This window comes from Trichomycterus rosablanca, chromosome 27 (assembly GCF_030014385.1).
Source record: "Trichomycterus rosablanca isolate fTriRos1 chromosome 27, fTriRos1.hap1, whole genome shotgun sequence".
NCBI classification, from domain to species: domain Eukaryota; kingdom Metazoa; phylum Chordata; class Actinopteri; order Siluriformes; family Trichomycteridae; genus Trichomycterus; species Trichomycterus rosablanca.
In genome coordinates, this window is record NC_086014.1 from 9,835,098 (window position 1) to 9,859,379 (window position 24,282).

The 24,282-nt window shown below is 41.3% G+C and overlaps 1 protein-coding gene across 3 annotated transcripts in view; it reads right to left on the bottom strand.

Annotated features, from left to right (window-relative positions):
* The window catches only part of znf536 (zinc finger protein 536), a 310,124-nt gene that overhangs the window by 62,713 nt on the left and 223,129 nt on the right, over nucleotides 1-24,282 (bottom strand). For all 3 annotated transcript variants that reach the window (XM_062989495.1, XM_062989496.1, XM_062989497.1), the window contains one exon: nucleotides 13,535-15,184. In XM_062989495.1, coding sequence (XP_062845565.1) covers nucleotides 13,535-15,184 — 1,650 coding nt within the window. The remainder of the gene's footprint in view (nucleotides 1-13,534; nucleotides 15,185-24,282) is intronic.

Here is a 24,282-nt window from a genome sequence, read left to right on the forward strand (position 1 = left end):
ATTTTTTTACATATTGCATTTACTAAATGAATTATGATGCATCTTGGTAACACATGGAAGTCGTTAATAATAAATAAATAGCCTAAATAAAATAAAAATAAATAAATAAATAATTTAATAATAATGTTATTAATTTATTATATTTATTTATTATTATAATAATACATTTATAATAATGACAATAATAATAATTTTACTACTAAAAATAATCATCAATATTTTATTATTATTATTCTAATTATTATTATTATTATTATATGAATTAAAAGAAATCTTTAGCTACTTCTTCATAGCAAAACACTGCTTTTCAGTTTCATTTAAATCGTTCAACTATTTAATGTGAGTCGTAGAGCTGTTGATGTTTAGATAATAGAAGGTAGTGGGAGAAAAGAAAAAAAAAAACAATCATTTTACCTGCAAAGGCGACTTAAAAGAGGAACTTTGATGCAAAAGGCAACCCAACCGTGCACATGCAGACTGTCAGTAACTGCTCAAACAGCATAGTTGTCCAGAAATGTCACTAGATGTACAGTATATGTTTTAAATAAAGGATAAAATGACCCCATGACCCCTGATTGCCCTGTGATGTTTTTGGTAAAGTGGATGTCTGTAAGTAGATGCTCCTCCATGTCTGTGAAAGCAGTGTATCTATAGCATCTGGCTAATTGCTAGGACAAGACCAGTTATGCACTATAATTTAGGAAAAGTCGACACTTGGAACCTAACCAAACATCCATGACTGCAGCACCTACATGCGTGGATCTGCTTATCCCAGAGCTGACATCTTTCAGGCAGAGATTGATAATGATAGCTCTAAAAGTGATTACGAGCGCATACACCCGGCGACCCCGAGGTCTTGGCATCGTCGCCGTGCGACAGGACGTCGGCGGCGTATCCCGCATCTCCGCGGCAGGCCGAGCCACGGCTGCGCAGAAGTTAGCATGCTAACACGAGCCACATTACAGCTAATTAGCCACCTGATGAGGACACTATTACTGGCAATTACCGAGTCACATCCTAGCGCTGCGTTTTAAGTCGTTGTGTTTCTTCTCGCCGAGTGCGAGATGACAGTGAGAATCGGATGGGAAATAAAAACAACAACAAAGGAGAATGGAAAGATATCTGTTTTGACTCTTCTCGCTCGCTCGCTTGTGTTCTCTTACTCCCTCTCTCTTTAACAGCTTTACCAGTCTGTGAATTAGAAGAGTGTAGTAATTACTGGGTAGCAAATTGAGAAAGCCATTAAGATGACAAGATGCAATAATGCAGTTGTGCGTTTGTGTGTATAATTCAATTTGTATACCTGTGGGGTTCTTTTCTGTACACTGCTACTGTACGGTATGCTATTTGATAGTGTTTTTTTTAGATACTGGCGAGTCTGAATGTGTAGTGTGACAGAAAATGAGTGGTTATGGATGCGTCTGTTAGGTAGCCAGTGGATTAATTAAAGGGTACTGCATGTGAGCTTTATTTAAAGTTGAGTTCCATGTGTGCAGTGAGCGCTGCAATACAAACATCTGTATAAAGAACAGATTTAATTACGAACAGCTTTATGGTACCGCCTGTACAGCCGTACGATGCTGCCTTATCCTGTACAGCCCTACATTGCTGTCTTACGGTATGAACGATGCGACCTTGCGGTTTGAACAATGTTACTTATCCTTTACAGCCGTACAATGCTGCCTTACGGTATGAGCGATGCTGCCTTACGGTTTAAACAATGCTACTTATCCTGTACAGTCGAACAATGCTGCCTTACGGTATCAACCATGCTACTTATCGGTTGGGTTGAGGGTTGGTTTAACTCGGAAAAATTCCAATTCCCTTTCCAACCCACCTCTGCAGTGACTGCAAAACATAACTAAAGCATTAAATTGAATCACCTCGGGTGACACTGATCGATTCCTTTAATGTTTTACGTTCACACTGACTCAATAGATCGTAATGATGTAAACAAGCGATACATCCAGCCAACACTGAATCAAACCATATGAGTATTAAAATAATGGAAAGTGTGATGTGAATCAAAGCAGAGTTACAGCAGCTATAAAGTTCTCCTGCATATGGATTACTTTTATTGCCAAGAAAGAATCCTTTTTTTTACCTTCCAAAATGAGCAGATTTACTCATGAAGTACTTTGTATACAGTATATTTTGATAGTACTCACACCCCTACTCTGAATGCATATACAGCGGAACCTCAATTTAACAGAGTGCTATCAGGGTGCGAGAAGAACGTCCGGGAGGATCCGAGGCTGCGCTCCTCCTAGCACCCACCATATGTTTTAAATGATCATAATGACCCTAAAGAACCTGTTAAGAAGGGCGCACACATAGCAGCACATTGGCTCAATGTTGTACAAACACCCAGCGAGAACGCCAGGGTGAGAGAGCTAAACAGAAAGAACTAGCGAGAGAGGTTAGAGGCTGACAGGGATGCAGAAAACAGAGCGGCGTCTCTGACCCGGACCAGGCTGAGGTCGTGACCCTCCGAGGGAGAGAGTCGGATCCTGCAGCCTCCTGACAGTGATAATTGGCCACTAGTGACACGAACAGCACTTACAAGTAAGGAGACATCTAACCGCAGACCCCCCTCCGCTTTTGAAGACACATACTCACACACACACACACACACACACACACTCTTTTACAGGCACCCATGCACATTACACAAGACCCGCTATGTGTGCTGGCAAGCAGATTGGCAGATATGAGGAGACAAAATGCCCCAAATTCCTTTAGTACGTTTTCACTTCTGCGGTTCCCTTGTCGGCTTGATAAACGCTGTGGATTTACCGTCTCATTTCAACTGCTTGAGCTTTGCACTCAGACTCACTAAGCGTGCAATGATGTGCGTTCTAACTGCTGTATAAAGAAGAAATACTACAACAGCACTTCCTTACTGCAATTCCCTTGACGCAGCGATTGGCCGAGGAAAGTAAGTACGCAGAGTCACGCTATGCCCTATGTAAATTATCCACCGCTCATGCAGGCACCTTGACTAGACAGCAGAGGTCACACTGGAGAAACTTTCCTACTGTTGATCTTTTCTCCCTTAATTGTCACTATTGGACAGACCTGATCAAATTCAAACATACAATCACAAGCCTTCCATAGTAGTAGGCTAGCATATTAAGACTTCTGTGCTACCCAAACATATACTTACTAGCATTTTTAACTTAAGCACCTGGTACCTTGTCACTAATCTGTTAGGTCACTTTCAGATCAGTTCAAAACCTGACCTGGATGGATGGATGGATGGATGGATGGATGGATGGATGGATGGATGGATGGATGGATGGATGGATGGATGGATGGATGGATGGATGGATGGATAGATGAATGAATAAATATATAGATAGATGAATGGATGGGTATATAGATAAATGGATGGATGAATGGATGGATGGATAAATATATAGATAGATGGATGGATAAATATATAGATGGATGGATGGATGGATGGATAAATATATAGATTGATGGATGGATGGATAAATATATAGATGGATGGAAAAATATATAGATGGATGGATGGATAAATATATAGATAGATTAATGGATGGATGGATAAATATATAGGTAGATGGATGGATGGATAAATATATTGATGGATGGATGGATGGATGGATAAATGTATAGATAGATGGATGGATGGATGGATGGATAAATATATAGATGGATGGATGGATAAATATATAGATAGATGGATGGATGGATGGATGGATGGATGGATGGATAAATATATAGATAGATGGATGGATGGATAAATGTATAGATAGATGGATGAATGGATGGATGGATAAATATATAGATGGATGGATGGATGGATGGATAGATAGATAGATGGATAAATATATAGATGAATGGATGGATGGATGGATAAATATATAGCTGGATGGATGGATGGATGGATGGATAAATATATAGATAGATGGATGGATGGATAAATATATAGATAGATTAATGGATGGATGGATGGATGGATGGATAAATATATAGATGGATGGATAAATATATAGATAGATTAATGGATGGATGGATGGATAAATATATAGATGGATGGATAAATATATAGATAGATTAATGGATGGATGGATGGATAAATATATAGATGGATGGATAAATATATAGATAGATTAATGGATGGATGGATGGATGGATGGATAAATATATAGATGGATGGATAAATATATAGATAGATTAATGGATGGATGGATGGATAAATATATAGATGGATGGATAAATATATAGATAGATAGATGGATGGATGGATGGAAGAAAACTATTAATAATTGAACAATATATCAGATCATGGTCCAATCTAACAGAACATGCATAAATCTAACACAGACAGACCGGATGTAAGAACCGTGCCCAGGCTCCCAGGACCGGGTGCCGTATGGCACCTACTCTTCCACTCTTTACACTCATCTGTGCCACCGTGTCCCCCTTCACTCAGCACAACTATGAGAAATCTGCTGTTTACAAGAAGATGGGACTCATTTTAACTAGAAGAATTTGTGGTCACGTTACCAACGTTACCAGATTCTGTCTGACCTACAGAGACAACAAAACCATATGAAGAGCACAGCTAAACAAAAAAGACATTTTACTCCATGGCTCCAGTCTTGGAAAGTTGAATATAGATTTGATTAAGCATCTCTGCATGCCTGTTTTTTGTCAGTGAAGCTTTGCACAATGACATTCATTTTAACGGGCATCTGGTGTGAATACATTATGCAAATTCAAGTTCAAATAAACATTTAAGGCATGAGCCAGTAGCAGAACTACGCCGCCATGTTGACCACTGAAACGTTGCTGATAAGTGAAGATGTAATTGCTAACCACATTTTTTTTGTCACTAGCTTTACAGTTCTACATTCTATTCTCTTCCACCAAATCTTTTCCTTCTTCACAGCTCATCTGTCATTCTCCTTCACTGTGCTGAAGAGAATAGAATCAAGGTTCACTGCCTTTCCACCAGGGGGTGTCATGGCCTTATGAACTAGTATAACAATGTAAAAGAAATCCCAATACAAGCTTCAGCCTCCTGTTCCAACCTGAGCTCTGTGTTCTCTCTGCCGCCTTAAGTAGCTCGAGGAATGTCTTAACTGGGTGGTAAAAGTGGCTGAAGGGTGGCAGAGCTGCTGCTTCTAGTGGTAAACATCAGAGAGTGCCGCTTTAATAGACAAGCCAAGACCTCACACATTGTAAAATGAGCTGGTGCTTGTGCAATACTATGTACTGAAAAATGCCCTCTAGCTGGCTACCCTGACCGTTACTTCCACTAAGTCCAGGCCTCAGTCCTCGTGGTACTCTTGTATTACAGACCAAACCAAAACCTCACAACCCAATAAAAATGTTAAAGAGTAACACAGTGGCTAGCTTTGAGGTTGTCAACTCAAAATACCAGGGTTTTCCCAAGTACTCTATTAGTTCCAGACTCAAAACCTGCATTCATTAGTTACTATAGCCCACCACTAGGTATGAGTAAATATAAATGAAGGACTGAGTTTGCACTGCCCTGCACTGGACTGACCCGCCTTGCTGTGAGTGATTCTGGGACATGCTGCAAATCCACTGTGACCTAACCTGACCTTTTAGTGTCTCCCACCTTTAAGAACCTGATTCTAATTCAGAGAATCGTTTATCATGTGTGTGTGTGTGTGTGTGTGTGTGTGTGTGTGTGTGTGTGTGTGTGTGTGATGGCCTGTGATTGACTAAAACCCTGTCGAGGATGCATCATCGTCATTAATAGACTTTAAAATAATTACATGATAAAAACACAAAAAATATATTATTATTAGTAGTAGTATTATTGTTTTGTTGTTGTTAATAATGCTAATAGTAATTATAATAATAAAAATAATAATACATTTAAATATATTATTTATTTTATCATATAAATATTTAACAATATAGCAATAATAATAATAATATAATAATAATAAAATAAAAATATAATTTTTGTGTTTTATCATATACTTTTAATAATAATAATAATAACAAAATATATTTTTGTGTTTTATCATATAATAATAATAACAATAATAATAATAATAACAAACATAATATAATAATAAACACATATATAATTTATATAATTAATATAGCAGTTCTATGCATAAATTATTATTGATTTTTTTATGATTATTGTACTATATGCTTTATAATTATTACTAGATGCTTGGGTGGTGCTACAGTAATTTATGCAAGCCCATTCGTAAAAGTCAAGCTGCCCCACCTAAGCTATAACAGCCTCGATAAGATTTTGGAGTGTGCCTCTGAGAATTTATACTCACTGACTTATCTGTAGGGTTAGACACTGTTTGATAAAAAAAAGGCTTACTCACAGGGGTTAATGGGCTCTGTGCTGGTCACTGGAGTTCCTCTAGACCAAAGTCATAATAACAAGTGCACTGGATTTTTGGACTGAATTTGAGTTCTGAAACTGACTGGCACCCTGTCCAGGGTCTTTGTTTTTTTAGCCCACTGTTTTAGGGATAGTCTCAGATTAGGACAAATCAGTCAGTATTTAGAATTAGATATTTAGAAGCAATGTGTTTTATTTTTGTCATTTATGCATTTCTGTGATCAAACGTCCTGTATTATTATTAGTTCCTCCTGCAAGGTACTGAGCACAGGCAGTCGAGTCAAGCGTTACTACAGGAGAGAGAGAGAGGGAAAAAAAAAGCAGGGACATTTTTCAGCCTGCCTAATGGAGCCAGAGAGGGCAAATCGAGATAACCATTTACCTTGCAATCAACAACGGCAGCAGCAATGACAACCACAACAACAACAACGGTTGTGAGCCGAGGGCAAAGTGGCCTGGAGAGCTGCGAGAGAGGGATGGAGTGACAGAGGGTAAACAGAGACACGAGAGAACCCGGTGATCTCATCTTTTACCTCTTACTGCCGCTCTCCTTTACTCTGAGTGCCACTTCAGCAGAACTGTAAGAGATCCTCTCCGCCATTGTGGGCTGCTTTTCCCGGACACAAATTACGGCTGGTCCTGGACTAAATTTCACACTCAATGGAGTCCCAATTAGAAACCTGTTTAAATAAAGAGCTGGGGTTAATCTCAGCCCTATCTTTTTACACTGCTGTAGCCAGTGTGGCATGTACAGCAGTGTAAAAATGACTGATGGAATTAGGGCTGGGCGATATGATGAAAAACCCATCGGGCATTGAATGCCGGTTTTGCTCTACCGTATATACAGTGGTACAGCAAGATATTTTACACTCAACTCCCTTCCTTGGCTGACCCTAACCCAAACCCTAACCCTAACCCAAACCCTAACCCTAATCCGAGCTTGGTTTCGCCACTGTTCAAACTTGGAACAGCCATCTTATGCTATAAATTAGCCAATCATATCGGCCCAGATGCCTGACCGGCTGATAGCGGAACATAAATTCGAACCCTGGATCCCTGGATTTCAGCAGTACAGCTGCTCCACCCTAGTGCCAACAGTTTCTTATTGTAATTAATAGGCTGGTATTATGCTGATTCATCACTTAGTGATGATTTGCTGCTCTTTTTGTTAGTTTTTTAAATGTACACAATAACTTTTAATATTATGTACCAAAGATGCAGGAACAGTACCATCACCACCGGGCTTATTTCAGATCCTCGAATTAACTCTGCGTCCGAAGCGGTACAACGTATACATAAAGATATACCACCGACACAATTGGGTATTGATTATCTGATAGCCTTACACAAGCCCCCCAGCACAATGGAACACGGCCATTAAGGGATCTCGACAATACAAGTCTAATCGACTGGACCACAAATAGGCCGAGGCATCGGAGAGAACTCGGCACCGAGCTGCAGATTGTTTTGATTAATATGCCTGGTGCTACGTATGAGGCGGTGTTAACAACCACCATCATCTAAATGCCTACTTGTGCAGGATCTATGGGGATTATTGAATGCTTAGTAGACAATAAGCCACGTTAAAGCACTGGAAAAAGAGAGGGACGGAAATCTAGAGTTTGAAGAAGAATCCAAATAAGTACTTCTTTTGTATTATTTATTCAGTGTATTAAATGCGAGTTTAATTCATTCATATTTAAACTAACAATAAAATATTATGTTTATTAGCCTATTTCTTATTTTACTTATTTCTTTCCATAAGATGATTTCATTATAGTTATACACATGATTTTCCTAGGATCACAACAGCTGGCACCAAAAATAAATAAGTAAATTAAGTAAGTAAAGTAAGTAAATAAATAAAGTTAGTAAGTAAGTAAATAAATAAATGAATAAATAAATACATCTATTATTTATATAATAATAAAATACTGTAATTTATATATTAATATATAATAATTTATTATTTATAATAATAAATAAATAAATATATAAATAAATAAAACAATTAAATAAATAAAACAAATAAATAAATGAACAAAAAAAACAATTAAATAAATAAATTCTAAAATAAATTTCCAAAATAAAGATTATTTTTTTTAATATTTGTAAAATATTTTGTGGCCACAAAAGTCACTAATAAAAATATTACCAGTATTGTCGCATTGCATTCAGAAAATTGAAAACTATGCTAAATAATTTTATTGAGACTATTAAATAAAATAAATTACCCTATTTTATAATTAATTATCTGTGATTGTTTTAAGATTAGGGCTCAGAGGCATATAATGCCTAAAATTGATTTTATTTTGATGTTTTGTTATAAAATAAATAATAAATATTTAATGAATTAAATGAGCTTTTAAACTTGCAGATATGTCTCAAAGCATCACAAATGCACCCAGGAATGTGCTAGGTGCTAATGTGCTTCTAAATACTGTGCACGCAAAATTCAGAAATGCAATAAATGTTGGGATGATGGTAGTTCCCCGTAGTTCACGTGTTGAATGCAGCAGGTACGATCAGTATAAAGACCTAGGTGACTTTGATAAAAGGTAAATTGTTGTAGCCAGATGACCGGGTTAAAACAGGCAGCTGTGGTGAGTACCCATCAACAGTGGTCCGAGGAGGGACGAGCCACAAACCGCTGACAGGTTGTTAGACAGCCAAGACTCTGGTACGTAGCTCAAATGGCAGGTGATTTTAATCCTGGTTATGAGTGCATCGAACCCTTCTGTGCATGGGCTGCATAGTGGCAGGCATCTAATGCATTTATATACTTTTTTATTGCTCATCATACATTCTGTAACATTTAATATTGATTTACTTAGAACGCTCGCAGGCTGTGTAAGCACAGAGCTTGTTGGTCAGTATTAAATGGCTATTGACTTTATTTCTTGTTCTTGTGCTTCTGTGGTCTGGAGGTTGAATCTTGAGAAGTATGTGGGGAATGAATGAAAGGAAACGAGAATTCCAGAAGCACTGTCAATGTATTCTTTTATTTTTTTTTTACTCTCTTACTAAACCAACCCTATTGCTTACTGTACGTCCCAGCTAAGAAAGAATCGTCTGTTGTTCTTTTTTTCCTCTTTAATAATCACACTGCATATATTCCTGCCCACACGGTTCCAAAGGAACGTCACCACCACACGTGTCTCTACCCACCAGAACCGAACAGGGAGAGTCGAGCTTTAAAAACTATCAACAAATAAACTTTTGTCCACGAGACAAAGCCTTATCTTGAAAGGTCAGTCTCTTGCCATCGCAGCAGAAGATGAGTGCGTCACACGGGCGCTTTTTCAAATGTCTTTTGATTAAGGGAGGATATTACAACACGAGACATTCAGCACACGGACAAAACCTGGCATTCATTTTCAGTCCGTTGAAAGACCTGGTCGGAATATTAAAAATGCAACAGGTTTCTTCGTGACAGACATATTTTCCATAATTGAAAGGTCGAACGCGGCATTAATTGTTAATGTAAACTGTTTTGGCGGAAGAGACTGAAACACACACCGCTCGACTCTATTCCAGTGCTTCGCTTTCTAATGTACTCGTTAGGCTTGAGAGACGACGCTGACCTATGCAGACTCAATACTTTCCACATAAGGCAGAAACTCTTGGCCATGACTGTACTTATTACAACCCATAGTGCCGTAACGTCTGTCCAGGACTGTCACAAAATGCACTACAAATGTCATTAAATGACAAAAAACTGGGTGGAATGGTGGGTCAGTGGGTAGCCTCAAAGCAAGAAGGTCCTGGCCGCTCAGGTGGGATTTCGAATACATCGGCCGCATGAACAACAATTGGCTTGTTCACCCCACTGAACATAGGGGTGGGGTATTAAGTCGGATAGGGACTCCTCGTAACTGATGCACTACGACCTCTGCTGGCTGAGGCGGGGAAAGACTGCGGATCAGGGTGTGTCTCTCCGTACACAAGGCTGATTAGCTGGGTGGGGCGTGGGTTAGCTTCGTATATATAAAACAAGCAAGGAGGTCCTGGGTTAGATTCCTAGGTGGAGCGGTCCTGGTCCTGTGTCGAGTTTAGATGTTCTCCTCGTGTCTGTGTGGGTTTCCTCCAGGAGATTCTTCCCACAGTCCAAAGACATGCAAGTAGAGATACAAAATTGTCCATGACTGTGTTTTGACTTGTGTAACTAGTAACTTCTTGTTCCTCGGCCCTTGTCCCGTTCGGTTGCGGGGTCGGCTCTCGGCGGATCATGATCTGCATTGACTTGGCACAATTTTTATGCCAGATGCCCTTCCTGTCACAACCCTCCCTATTTATCCGGGCTTGGGACTGGCACTACAATGCACTGGTTCATGCATTTAGCAACTACGTGCATATAGAACAATTCAGAGTCTCCAGTTAGCCTAGCTGCATGGTTTTTGGACTGTGGGAGGAAAACGGAGCACCCGGAGGAAACCCACTCGGACAACATGCAAACTCCGCACAGAAAGGACCCGGACTGCCCCACCTGGGGATCGAACCCAGGACCTTCTTGCTGTGAGGCGACAATGCTACCCACTAGCCTTTGTGTATGCCACAACTATGAAAAACCCACAAGCCCTTGACCTATAGTGCTACCATATAAAAAGACAAACAGCTCAGACCATGTGTTGATTTTTGTACTTGACTCATATTCTTTGTCACTTCCACTGACGTTCATGAGTCACGCTGGCTTGACACGAGTGTCACACGTTAACCCAAATGTCATAAAACATGACTGTACACGCAATTACTGCTTACACATTGCTGATGAAAAGAAACATCCAGAGTGCGCAACAATTCCAGGATAATCTCAGAGCTTCCTCCTTATATCGTAGTCCCTGTTGATTAATTCCTGTTTACTAATCAAGCACAATACACAATGCGGGCTGAGGAGTGCAGTATCTTAACAAAGCGTGCGAGTGTTCCGAATTAAAAGAACAGAAAGTATTAAGACATATTTGTTCGAATAAAGCTGCTTAATCAAACAAGTCTGGTTAAAAAAAAATGAATACATAAATAAATAACTAAAAAATACGACTGGCTTTCATTTCTTCCTCTTAATCTTACATCTATTTGCAGTGAGCTTGTTTTGCTTGGAGCAAAAAATTAAATGCACTGCTTTGCTTCTCTGTGTTTGCAGACTGGAGGCAATAACACTAATGTAAGGCTTCTAAACTAAAAGCGTGTCTATCAACAGTCGGTTTTGAGAATTAGACCCTGAGCTTGATAAATAATATATTACGATAGAGAGTGAGAGAGAGAGAGAGACAGCCATAACATTAAAACCACCTCCTTGTTTCTACGCTTACTTCTCCACATTGTAGTGCTACAATTACTGACTGTAGTCCATTTGTTTCTCTACATACTTTTTTAACCTGCTTTCACCCTGTTCTACAATGGTCAGGACCCCCACAGGACCACCACAGAGCAGGTATTATTTAGGTGGTGGATCATTCTCAGCACTGCAGTGACACTGACATGGCGGTGGTACCGTGTCCACTCACTGTCCACTCTATTAGACACTCCTACCTAGTTGGTCCACCTTGTAGATGTAAAGTCAGAGATGATCGCTCATCTATTGCTGCTGTTTGACTCGGTCATCTTCTAGACCTTCATCAGTGGTTACAAGACGCTGCCCATGGGGTGCTGTTGGCTGGATAATTTATAGGTTGGTGGACTATTCTCGGTCCAGCAGGGACAGTGAGGTGTTTAAAAACTCCACTCATACCAGCACATCACACACTAACACACCACCACCATGTCAGTGCAGTGCTGAGAACGATCCCACACCCAAATAATACCTGCTCTGTAGTGGTCCTGTGGGGGTCCTGACCATTAAAGAACAGGATGAAAGCAGGTTAAAAAGAATATGTGTGTAATGTTATGGCTGATCGGTGTATTGTCAGATTTTATTTTAGCAATATGAATAGCATTACCTGCTAAAAAATACCTTACTGCTATTTTAGAGAGGGAAGAAAATACCCAGAAGTGATATCTGGCACACTGTAGCACTCACTTACTTTAAACTACTTCAGTCTGACCTGCACTACAAGTTCAATTCAGCGAGTATTTTTTCATTTGCAGTTTTTATATCACTGAAATGTCTAAAAGGGTCAGAGTGAAACACAGTAGTCTCAAGGAGCTCTAGTAACGTTTACAGAGTCATGAAAGCTGACAGTTCATTTTTCACAGGGCCATAGATCTTCGGCTCTTATAAAGTAATGGGCTTTAGGGAGAGGTCTTATGAAAGCTAAGATAGTTAAGAGCTGTGTGCCGGTGATGACACTGGGACTGGGGGTCCTGCTCTGCTCTAACACAGACCCCTTAATCCCAGTTATGGGAGAAATTGAGGCAAAGAGAAGGACTACAGTTTGGGTAATATAAAACAGTAATAAAGATTAATCTGTTGCCGGTTGCCGGCCCGAGAGTCCCCAAACTTGCTTGAAATGAGGTTGTGTTTGCACAGAAGCAAATCTAGCTTTCCTACCGAATGGTGTGTTGGTGGTTAAAGGAATGTTATTGCACATAGATTCTGCTGTAAACAACTGTCTGCTTGCAAAACCATTTAAGTTGCGTAGGATCTTTGGATAGTAGGATATTTGGACGTACCCTGTGTGCTATTGTCTTCAGAATATGGAAAAAATACCCCTGATTTAGAGACTCTGCTAAGTGCTATGGAAATGTTAGTTCAAATCAAAGTCTGAATGATTTATTCTAGCCAGCAACCCTAACCCCAACCTTAACCCTAACCCTGATAGCAATAATAATGCTTGTGGTAAACAGTAGCATACATTCCTGGCATTATTTTGATAGTATTTGTTAAAGAAATGGTTTAAAATTCCATTTAAAAGTCCTAATTGCCGTAATCACTGTCTAAGTAGTGCGTCTAAAGAATCTAAAGAGTCTTATAAGTTTGATGTCTTATTAGAATCCTCTCTATTAGGCAGCTGCCTAGTTAGGCAGTAGGCAGCAAGGCAGCACACTAGGTTTTCAGACAGACCCAGTGTGTTATAGGATGCAAGGAAAGTCTAAAGAAGCCAAACCTAAACGTCTAAGTATAGTGGAATGCTGCATTTAAACAAATGTGAGTGTGGTCAAGGTGTAATGTGTCTACATATTAATGGTCTAGCCCTAACAACAAAAAGGTGTATCACTCACCAGTGGGATCAGTTCTCTTCATGCTGGAGTTGGTTCCACCACCTCCGTTGGAGCCACTGGGCAAACCCCCGTTGAAGGCGGCTAAGCTTTCGGAGCTGTACGCGCGTAGGACCGAGAACATGTTCATCTGGTGCTCCAGCCCTGGAGGGCCACCGACTGGGGACATGAGACCTTGCTGCTGCCACTGCTTCTCTAGGATCGGTGGATGAGGAGGAGATGGACCAAGCCTTTGGCTCCCCATAGACATCTTTGCTCTTTGAAGATCCTTTCTAGACAAGGGGGAGTCGGGGTGCCTTTGAACGGACACGAGGTCTTCGTCGTCCATGTCTCTTACTTCCATATCTTCATCGTCATCTGCTACCTGATCTTCATCGTCAGAGTGCATCTGCGGCTCTGTGGAAGCAGGGTTGGAAGACTGCTCCTCTTGACCTGCTTCGTCATCTTCAGACTGGTTTGTTCGCTCGTCAGATGCCTCCATTTCAGCGAAGGAGGCCTTGTCGGAAAGCTCATCCTGACCGCTTACTTGACCAGACTGGTTATCTTGCTGGTCCATAAATCCAGCAGGACCCCTGGAGGAGCCATCATACATAGGGCTGAAGGGTTTGTAGAAGTCACTGGAAAACGCCGGCATAGAGACTCCACGTGGGTTCGGCTCCATGTGGTTGAGCCAACTGGGTTGGTTTTTCAAATCTCCAGATTCGAACTCTCGCTCCTTGGAGGAGGGGCCTTCAGGCAGGTGGAACAGGCCTGAGGTGTTTGCTAAACCAGAGGCATTGCTTGTGTGGAAAGGCTCCCCCATGAGGTGATCTTTAATGTCTTTCCCTTGACCCTGCTTGGCTTTACCCATGTGGTTGGCTTGCAGATGAAGAGCCATCAACTCCACGGATGCCGTGGTGAAAGAGCAGAACAGGCATGCATGCCAGGCTATGTTGTCCTGAATGGTGACAGATGTCCCAGGAAGGGTTGCCGCATCAGGCCTAACTGACAGATCAAGAGGCTCATACTGGGATCGGCCTCCTTCTGTCGGTTTAGCGTCAGGGGAATTCTCTTCGTTGTTTCCTTCGATGGCCCTCTTGATCTTGTGCTCTGCACCCTCCAGGCTAAAGTGCTGACCATGCATTTCCTTCTCATTTTTAATAGAACTTGGCACAAAGCTATCCATAAAGGCCTGGAGGGAGCCTTGGAAGTTGACTCCATTTCCCATCATGCTCTGGTAGGCCCTTCCCAGGTCAGAAAAACTGGCTGGACTCTCCCCTCCAGTGGCTGGTCCTTCAGGGCTCTTAATGCTCTCAGAGCTGGATTCTGCCCCTATCCCGTGGCGCTCTCGCTCTCGCTCCCTCTCACGTTCTCTTTCTCTTGGGGAGAGCATTGCAGGGGTGGCCCATTGTGTGAGCATCTGGCCTCCTCTGAAGTCAAGGCTGGCGGGCATCATGCCTTTGAAGACGCCACGCAGGACGTCGGGCCGGGCGAAGACGGCACTGCCGGTGTTGGTCTTGCTGTGATCGTCTTTGTGATCGGTCGATAGGGGGTGGTTCGCTGAGGGGGCATTGCCGTTCTGACGCTCACGGTGGTGGCGCTCGAGATGGTATTTGAGGGAGGCCGATTGGGTACCGGCATAGTCGCAGTGTGGGCATCTGTAGGGCTTCTCACCTTAAGACAAGAGTACAAAAACATAGTAAGTAATAAGGAATACAAGTGTGTCTAGTCACTCTGGTGTGATATACAGAGAGTCTGTTTAAAAACCTAGTGAGCTCTCTACATTGACGTCATCCTACGCCCTCCCAAGAAGTAGGCTGCCGTAATTCTTAGATACCTTAAAATGCTGCCTACTAAGTTGCCTTATTTCAAAGTAATAATCTGACTGAATAACGAGGGAGCATCCGATGCTTCTTTAGTGGTGAAGGCATTGAGTGAATCAAGTAGTGTATCTAAATAATCTGCCTTATAAGTTCAATGTCTTATTAGAATCCTCGCTACTTAGGCAGCTGCCTAGATAGGCAGTAGGCAGCAAGGCAGCTCACTAGGTTTTCAAACAGACCCAGAATCAACAGCAGATATCAAAAACAGTATCAATGAGGGAGATAGGGAGGAGGGATCTCAACACAGGTTGATCCAACTCCATTGAGTAAGCCATCTCTTACATCAGAGCCTTGAGAACATTCCACCATATGGTGCCTTCAGTCCAATACAGATCATATTTTCAACTGACAACAGAACTGTCTGAATGTTATCTCTGTTCATATGGGGTCTGCAAGTGCCTATTCCCTTTCTTTCTCCTTCATTATAACTCTACCAAGGTCTTGTTCAATATCAGAACTTAGTGCTGAGTAGCGATTCCTCGAATTTCCTTTAGAATTTCTCATAGAACAGATAAATCAAGCTCCACAGTAGCTCAGCATTTCCCCCAAGAGTGCGACTCCACCCTCTGAGCCCCGAACTTTAAAGCACTTATAATAAACTGCCCCATTTGCTACTAAACACAAGGCAAATGACAAAAATGTGCACATGTACAGCACATGAATTTGCCTCATAAAACCCAGCTTTGGTATGAGGATTCGGAAATGGAAAGTAAAAAAAAACCCACCTCTTTGTTCTACAATTACTGACTGTAGTCCAGCTGTTTCTCTACATACTTTTTTAGCCTGCTTTCACCCTGTTCTTCGATGGTCAGGACCTCACAGGATCACGACAGAGCAGGTATTATTTAGCTGGTGGGTGATTCTCAGTACTGTAGTGACACTGACATGGTGGTGGTGTGTTAGTGTGTGTTGTGCTGGTATGAGTGGAGTTTTAAATACCGTGTCCACTCACTGTCCACTCTATTAGACACTCCTACCTAGTTGGTGCACCTTGTAGATGTAAAGTCAGAGACGATCGCTCATCTATTGCTGCTGTTTGAGTTTGTCATCTTCTAGACCTTCATCAGTGGTCACAGGATATTTTTGGTTGGTGGACTATTCTCAGTCCAGCCGTGACAGTGAGCACAACACACACTGTCACTGCAGTGCTTTGAATGACCCACCACCCAAATAATACCTACTCTGTAGTGGTCCTGGGAGAGTCCTGACCATTGAAGAACAGCATGAAAGAGGGTTAACAAAGCATGCAGAGAAACAGATGGACTACAGTCAGTAATTGTAGAACTACAAAGTGCTCCTAAATGGTAAGTGGGGCTGATAAAATGGTCGGTGTATGTGGTAGCAATATGTGGACGAATATTCGGAATCAATATCAATAAACAGAATTCTATCTGGTAGGCATTAATTTCGGGGCTGTTAGAATTAACGGCTGTGATGGTGCAGTGCAGGGACATAAAAACAGCCAACCAAAATAAAAAGGATGTTTGTCAGTCTCTCTGTATATATAACTATACCATATAGCTACGAAATGTTTAGTTTATACACATGGAAATCATTTTTATCTGGAGAAAAAAAAGGTTGCATTGTTACGCAAGACAGAACTGAATGATTTAAGTCTGGCTCTGTAGTAAATCATGGATATAATTAGCAAATGGCATACTGCTCAAGTAATTTATCATTATTTGGAGGGCACCATTCCAGAAAAAAAAAAAAAAAAAGACTCAAGGATTTGCAGACCTACTGCACACAGCTTTCCGGAAAAAAAGGGTCACAAATACCAACTCGATTCTTAATTGATGGCAAATAAAGAAAAAAAGAAATAGAGATTGAGTAGGGGCGGAACGGGTGGGGGTGTAAGAGAGAATGGAGGCTCATTTATTGTATTACCCCGCGAGTGCGTCGCGTGTAAGGCTTATATTTAAAATAAACCATACAAGATGAGGTTTTAACCCAATAAGTGCTTATCCTCTGAGCAGGATAACAGGGACTTGGCCTGATTTAATAAGGAAATGTCCCTGATGCAAATGATCATTTTCAATTCCTTTAACTGGACAAAATGATATTCTACGCTGAGAATTAGAGCCAAATTAGGGTGATCTGCTTTCCCCTCTTTATTTCTTCCACCCTGAACTGGTTTTAATCATGACAGGGCCGACGCCAACGCTGTTACTGTTCGGAGTACCACAGACAAGGCAGAAAAAAAATAATCATATAATTATACACTGATCAGCCAAAACATTAAAACCACCTCCTTGTTTCTACACTTACTGTCCATTTGATCAGCTCCACTTAGTCCATCTGTTTCTCTGCATGCTTGTTAGCCCCCTTTCACCCTGTTCTTCAATAATCAGGACCACCACAGAGCAGGTATTATTTAGGTGGCGGGTCATTCTCAGCACTGCACTAACACTGTGTTGTGCTGGTATGAGTGGATCGATCCTCACTGTCCCTGCTGGACTGAGAATAGTCCACCAACCAAAAATATCCAGCCAACAGCGCCCCGTGGGCTGCACTGTGACCACTGATGAAGTCAAACAGCAGCAACAGATGAGCGATCGTCTCTGACTTTACATCTACAAGGTGGACCAACTAAGTAGGAGTGTCTAACAGAGTGGACAGTGAGTGGAAACTCCAGCAGCGCTGCTGTGTCTGATCCACTCATACCAGCACAACACACATTGTGTTGAGAATGATCCACCACCCAAATAATACCTACTCTGTAGTGGTCCTGTGGGGGTCCTGACCATTTAAGAACGGGGTGAAAGCATGCTAAAAAAGTATGTAGAGAAATAGATAGGTTACAGTCAGTAATTGTGCTTCTATATGGTAAGTGTAGAAACAAGGAGGTGGTTTTAATGGTATGGCTGATCAGTGTATATACACAATGATAATTAAATCTAATACTTAATATTAAAACACTTGTTAACGATCAGTGTGTATGAAGGAAACAGTCAGTTTCTGCTGTGTGTGTGTGTGTGTGTGCAGACACATGGCATGGTGTGTTCTTTGTGCACCATTTGGACTCAGTAAGACATCTGCTCCATCATACGTCAGGGGCATGTGTGACATCTGGGGAATATACTGTATCCTGCCTTGCAACATTACACACAATTTACTGCTAAAGGTCATTATGTACCCGTTAATCCACTTTTAATTGATATCCGCACAAACAGCGCAACCTCTGAGAAACATAATGGATCGCCAAGGCGCAGAGGTAGAGGAGTGATTATTTTTCATCATTTAAGACTAGAAAGAGTGAGCGAGAGAGATAGAGAGAGAGAGAAGAAAAAAAGTTAGCTTCCCAAAGCTTTGTCTGACTGTTGATGGACTGTCTTAATAAAAATAAGGGGGAAAATACACATCAAATTGCCATCTGGTACTGTATGACAGACTTGATATAAATTACAGAAGCCTCTTGCTGAGAATGGTACATATCGTTTCCTAAGTTCATCCTGCCGCTTGCTCTCGCTCCACTCGAAGGAGTCCGGCTTAGAACTGATTTCATCTGGATTCGTGCGATTCGTCACGACTCCATAGAAACCGCGCAAATAAACACCAGAGCCGCTACAGAAGGGCAATTAAAACAGTTAATAGATATTACACATTTTAGCATGGAATTCCATATGGCTTTATATAACGTGAAAACAAAAGGCTGTGTGGTACAGGCTGGGAAGAAACAGCCGTCTTTTATGGCGGGCGCTTGTTTATTCGTGTAAGAAAGTGGAACCAAGAACATCAAGGTGCTTAAGTTATTGGCTCTGCTTTGTTCTATATGTTTTGTTCTTTTCGTTTTTTGTGTGGCAGTAAACGCTATTTAGTTTCTAAACAGTCATTTAATGTAAGGTTATTACTCCAGCTCATGCATTTATTTTAAAGACTGAGTAAAGTTATTCAGTGCACAGAACCAAGGGACAGTTGAAAGAGCACAAAATTTAAAATTTAATTTGAATAATTCTACTAACATATAATAATAATAATAATAATAATAATAATAATAATAATAATAATTGTATTGAATTTTATTTATTATAATTTATTAATTTTTTATGTATGTATATATTTTTTTTAATTAAAGGCTGTTAAAGTACAGATTGTTACATTTAGATATATTTATTTGGTTAACATTTTTAATGTAATAAAAAGTTTTTTTAATAAAACTATTTAATAATAATAATAATAATAACAATAATAATAATTATAATAATAATAATAATAATTGAATAGAAATGTATTTGTTTATTTTTTTTATTTTATTGGTTATTAAATTGCAGATTTTTAAACTTAGATATATTCATTTGGTTTACATTTTTTAATGTAATAAAAAAGCCTTTTTAATAAAAATATTTATTAATAATAATAATAATAATTGTATTGAATTTTATTTATTATAATTTATTTATTTTATTTAAGGTCGTTGAGTACAGATAAAGTACAGTAAATTTGGATATATTTATTTGATTAACATTTTTAATGTAATACAAAGCCTTTTTAAATAAAAAAAATATTTAATAATAATAATAATAATAATAATGAATTAAATTTTATGAAAAATACCCAAAAAAATAAACAAAAATATTTTTTTTATTAAGCATTAAACTTCATTTAAAAATCATGTTATTTATTAAATAGGACATCAAAATATACATATATACATAAAACTAAATAAATAAATAAATTTTTTAAGTCCCTTAAAAACAAATTGTTTAATATTTATTTATTTAGTTTACATTTTTAATGAAATAAAAGTGGCTTTTTTTATTACAAAAATTGACTCCTGTTAGATGACGTTTGTAATTCGCACTGCTAATGGTTTAAAATGGTACCAGCTGACCACACAGCAGTGCTTCATTGCTCTCATTGTCTTAGGAGAACTTATAAAACATGACCACAACTAGTGGAGCCAAGCCTCTTTGCAGCCTTTTTGCCTGATGCTAATTTTTTTTTCTTATTGAAAGGACACATTACATCTCGCTGTGACCGAGGTGAGCAGACACAGGCGATGGCCATCATTCCCCAGCCCTACTTTGAATAAGGCTGATTCGGTCACCGCATGACTTCTCTCACACCCTCAAGTTATGTGAAGCCGTTGTCAGGAGCAAGGACCTTTTTATTTTTTACCCACAGCTGCTTACTGCTAAATACTGCCTTGTCCAGAAGGGGACAATCTGTGTCTCTAATTGCTGTCACTGAAGCCTAGATTCATTATGTGACTTTCCCATTAAAATGTGAGCATTAATTTGTATAATGAAATATCACCCACTGCAGTGTTCATTAGCTGTGGCCCCACACTGTACGCCGCACAATGTTAGCTACCTAGCAAACTGCGCTTAATTTCACTAATGGATATTTTCCCACTCACTGTTGGAGAGAAAATTAATACTGTAACATTAGCTCTTTAACTTTTGGAGGAATTTAAATTCACTTCATTCCTTTCAAGCTGGCGTTAGAGAGTCATTAATCTAACATTGTGTTGCACAATGCTCCAGTCCTCTTAGTAAGCAATGTTATTGTGAAGGGCTAACGATGTGCCGATTGAGGGTCGCTTTGTGTCATCGGGATGTCTGATTATTTTAAATCGAGGAGGGATGTTTGCTTAATGTCGGCGGCTTTGTTCCGGCCCTGATTAGATGGGAGGAACTAGGATGCGAATGGGGGTGCAGGGCTGCCGATCTAAGATCAGACTGATTGCTAGGACTGATAATAAAAATGATTTATTAATGATTTTTAAATTAGTAGACGGACCATCTAATATCAGGTTATATCTAAAGTACGTCTGAAAGAAACCAGAGATAAGAATCAAACCCAAAAACTGGAGCTGTGTGGAAAAGACACTACTGTCGCACCACAACATCTCTTGCATTAACCTGACGTTTTAATCCAAAGCGCCGTACAAATATGACTGAATACAATTTTGAGCAATTGAGGGTTAAGGGCCTTGCTCAGGGGCCCAACAGTGGCAACTTGGAAGTGATGGGCCTTGAACCTGCAACCTTCTGACTGCAAATTCTGAAATGAATAGTGGATTCTTACAGACGATTTTACCATGTAGGGCAGTTCTAGCTCAGCGGTTGAGGTACTACCGCTGTTGGGCCCCTGGTCAAGGCCCTTAACCCTTCGCTCAAATTGTATTCTGTCGTAATTGTAAGTCGCTTAATGCTGTGGGCCTTGAACCTGCAACCTTCTGATTACTAGTCCAGTTTCATGCATATGTCACAAATGCCAAAATGTTAACACGTAGGGCAGTTCTAGCTCAGCGGTTGAGGTACTACACTAGCAATCAGAAGGTTGCTGGTTCAAGCCCCATTACTTCTGATGTTGGGCCCCTGGTCAAGGCCCTTAACCTTTCGCTCAAATTATATTCTGTCATAATTGTCAGTCGCTTTGAATAAGAGCATCTGCGTAATGCTGTGAATGGACAGTAAGACCAACCAGGGCGGCACGGCGGCTTAGTGGGTAGCACTGTCGCCTCAGAGCAAGAAGGTCCTGGGTTCGATCCCCAGGCGGGACGATCCGGGTCCTCTCTGTGTGGAGTTTGCATGTTCTCCCCGTGTCTGCGTGGGTCATGCGGTCAGGTTAATTGGAGACACCAAATTGCCCTATAAGTGAATGTGTGTGTGTATGTGTGTCTGTCCTGCGATGGACTGGCGTTTCGTCCAGGGTGTTACTGTGTGCCTTGCGCCCATTGAAAGCTCTAGCACACTACCCCCCCCCCCCCCCCCCCCCCCCCCCGACCACCCTCCACGACCCTAATTGGATAAGCGGATAAGATAATGAATTAATGAATTAATGAATAAGACCAACTACAATGGAAAGTGGAGGGGTTACATCTGAAATAACTGGGGTAATGAGGAAAGTTCTCACCAGTAGGTGCAGTAGTGTTAGGAAGAGAGCCTTGAAGAGAGAGATATGGCTAAGCTGTACCAATCAAGGACCAGCATCTCGCTCACTCTCTTACGTACCTATCTAGAGGCAACTTCATTGAGTCAATCCAACCTCTGCATGTCCCTCTCCTCACAGCACATTAACAACTGACCGAATCAGGAATGTCATTTATAACCCGGGAGTTGGGTTTTGATCCTACGTTTATAGTCATGATTTCACAATAAGTGAAGCGTCATCAGTCAGTTCACACATACAGCAATTAAACGTACAAAATAAATGAAGGTTTTTAAACCTGCGGCGTTGGGGTAAAGCCTTTATAACCGACGAGGCTCACACATCTTGCAAACAAATCAAGCTGGTGTAAACTGCTGCATCAACAGAGTCTTTAAACACACACACACACACACACACTGAGGGTTGAGTCTAGTGACTGAGTGAGTTAACGGACCTGCAGGACGAGAGCCTGTACTTCCACTGTGAAGAAATATTGCCCTTCTGGGGACCCTTACCCTCGTCTCAAAGCAGGCATAACTCAACCTATCCGAGCCAGAAGCTAGAAACGTGTTTCCTGACTCTCGCCCCTGGTTTCCCTGTACCCCTGCTATGGGTACATTATCAGGCTGATCCCTGGGTGGGGTGCGGGAAACAACAGGGTCCAATTTTCCATTTCCGCTGTTATCCGAAGCGACTTACAGTACAGTGGCAGTATACGGTCAAGAGATTGCCTTCGCGTATGCAGAGCCACGCCCTGATCTCTGAACTCCTCAGGCATACAGGCAGTGTTGATTACCCCACCGCTTAGTCCGGTCTGTCCCACCCAGCAGACTGGAGGCCAGTTTGGTCTGCTACAGGCGTTAGGCAATTGTGCCTGCTGAAGGACGCCCAGCCAACCGGTAGCAGAGATGAGACTCGAACCCGCTCTGAGCTCCTCAGACATACAGGCAGTGTTGATTACCCCACCGCTTAGTCCGGTCTTTCCCACCCAGCAGACTGGAGGCCAGTTTGGTCTGCTGCAGGCGTGCCAGAGGGCACCCCACCAACCGGTAGCAGAGACGAGATTCAAACCCGCTCTGACCTCCTCAGGCATACAGGCAGTGTTGATTGCCCCACTGATAAGTCCGGTCTTTCCCACACAGCAGACTGGAGGCCAGTTTGGTCTGCTGCAGGTGTTAGGCAATTGTGCCTGCCAGAGGGCGCCCAGACAACCGGTAGCAGAGACGAGATTCGAACCCAGGAGCTCAGAATCTCGCCACCTGAAAGGAGGTATCGAACGGAACCCCTCTCGAATATCACAGGCAGCGGAATTGTATACTCATGGATCACACCATATCGTTTGTATACCCAGGGACATTGCAGCCAAATGGTTAAGGTACTGAACTAGTCGCTGGTACAAGCCCCACCACTGCCAGATAGGGAGATTCTGAGCTCCCGGGTTCGAATCTCGTCTCTGCTACCGGTTGGCTGGGCGCACTCTAGCAGGCACAATTGCCTAACGCCTGCAGCAGACCAAACTGGCCTCCAGTCTGCTCTGTGGGAAAGACCGGACTAAGCGGTGGGGTAATCAACACTGCCTGTATGCCTGAGGAGTTCAGAGATCAGGCGTGGCTCTGCATATGCAAAGCCATTCTCAAATGCAATCCACCAAAGTATGGGAGAATAAGAAGGGATTGGTGGAACACATCAAAGGGAGTGTGTGTCAAGCGAATATACACCCTCCTCAGATGCCATCAGGGTTCCCAGCAGTGTGAACCTAATGGGCAGATGTGTAGTGGGGACTTAGTTCTCCAGAACTGCAAAGCTATGCTTCTTAATAAGCAGGACGAACACTATTTGGGTGGTCTCCCTGCCTCCTCGTAGGCGCATACCAAAAAAAATAACAACCATCAATTTCCTGAGCCCGGAGTGATTTCCATTTTAAGTTGAAGCGAGAGGGCCGACTGAACCTCGTAGCACTTGTTGGACGTTTTCTCTGCCTCTGTTTTTTCGTCCGTCCCACTCCAGATGATG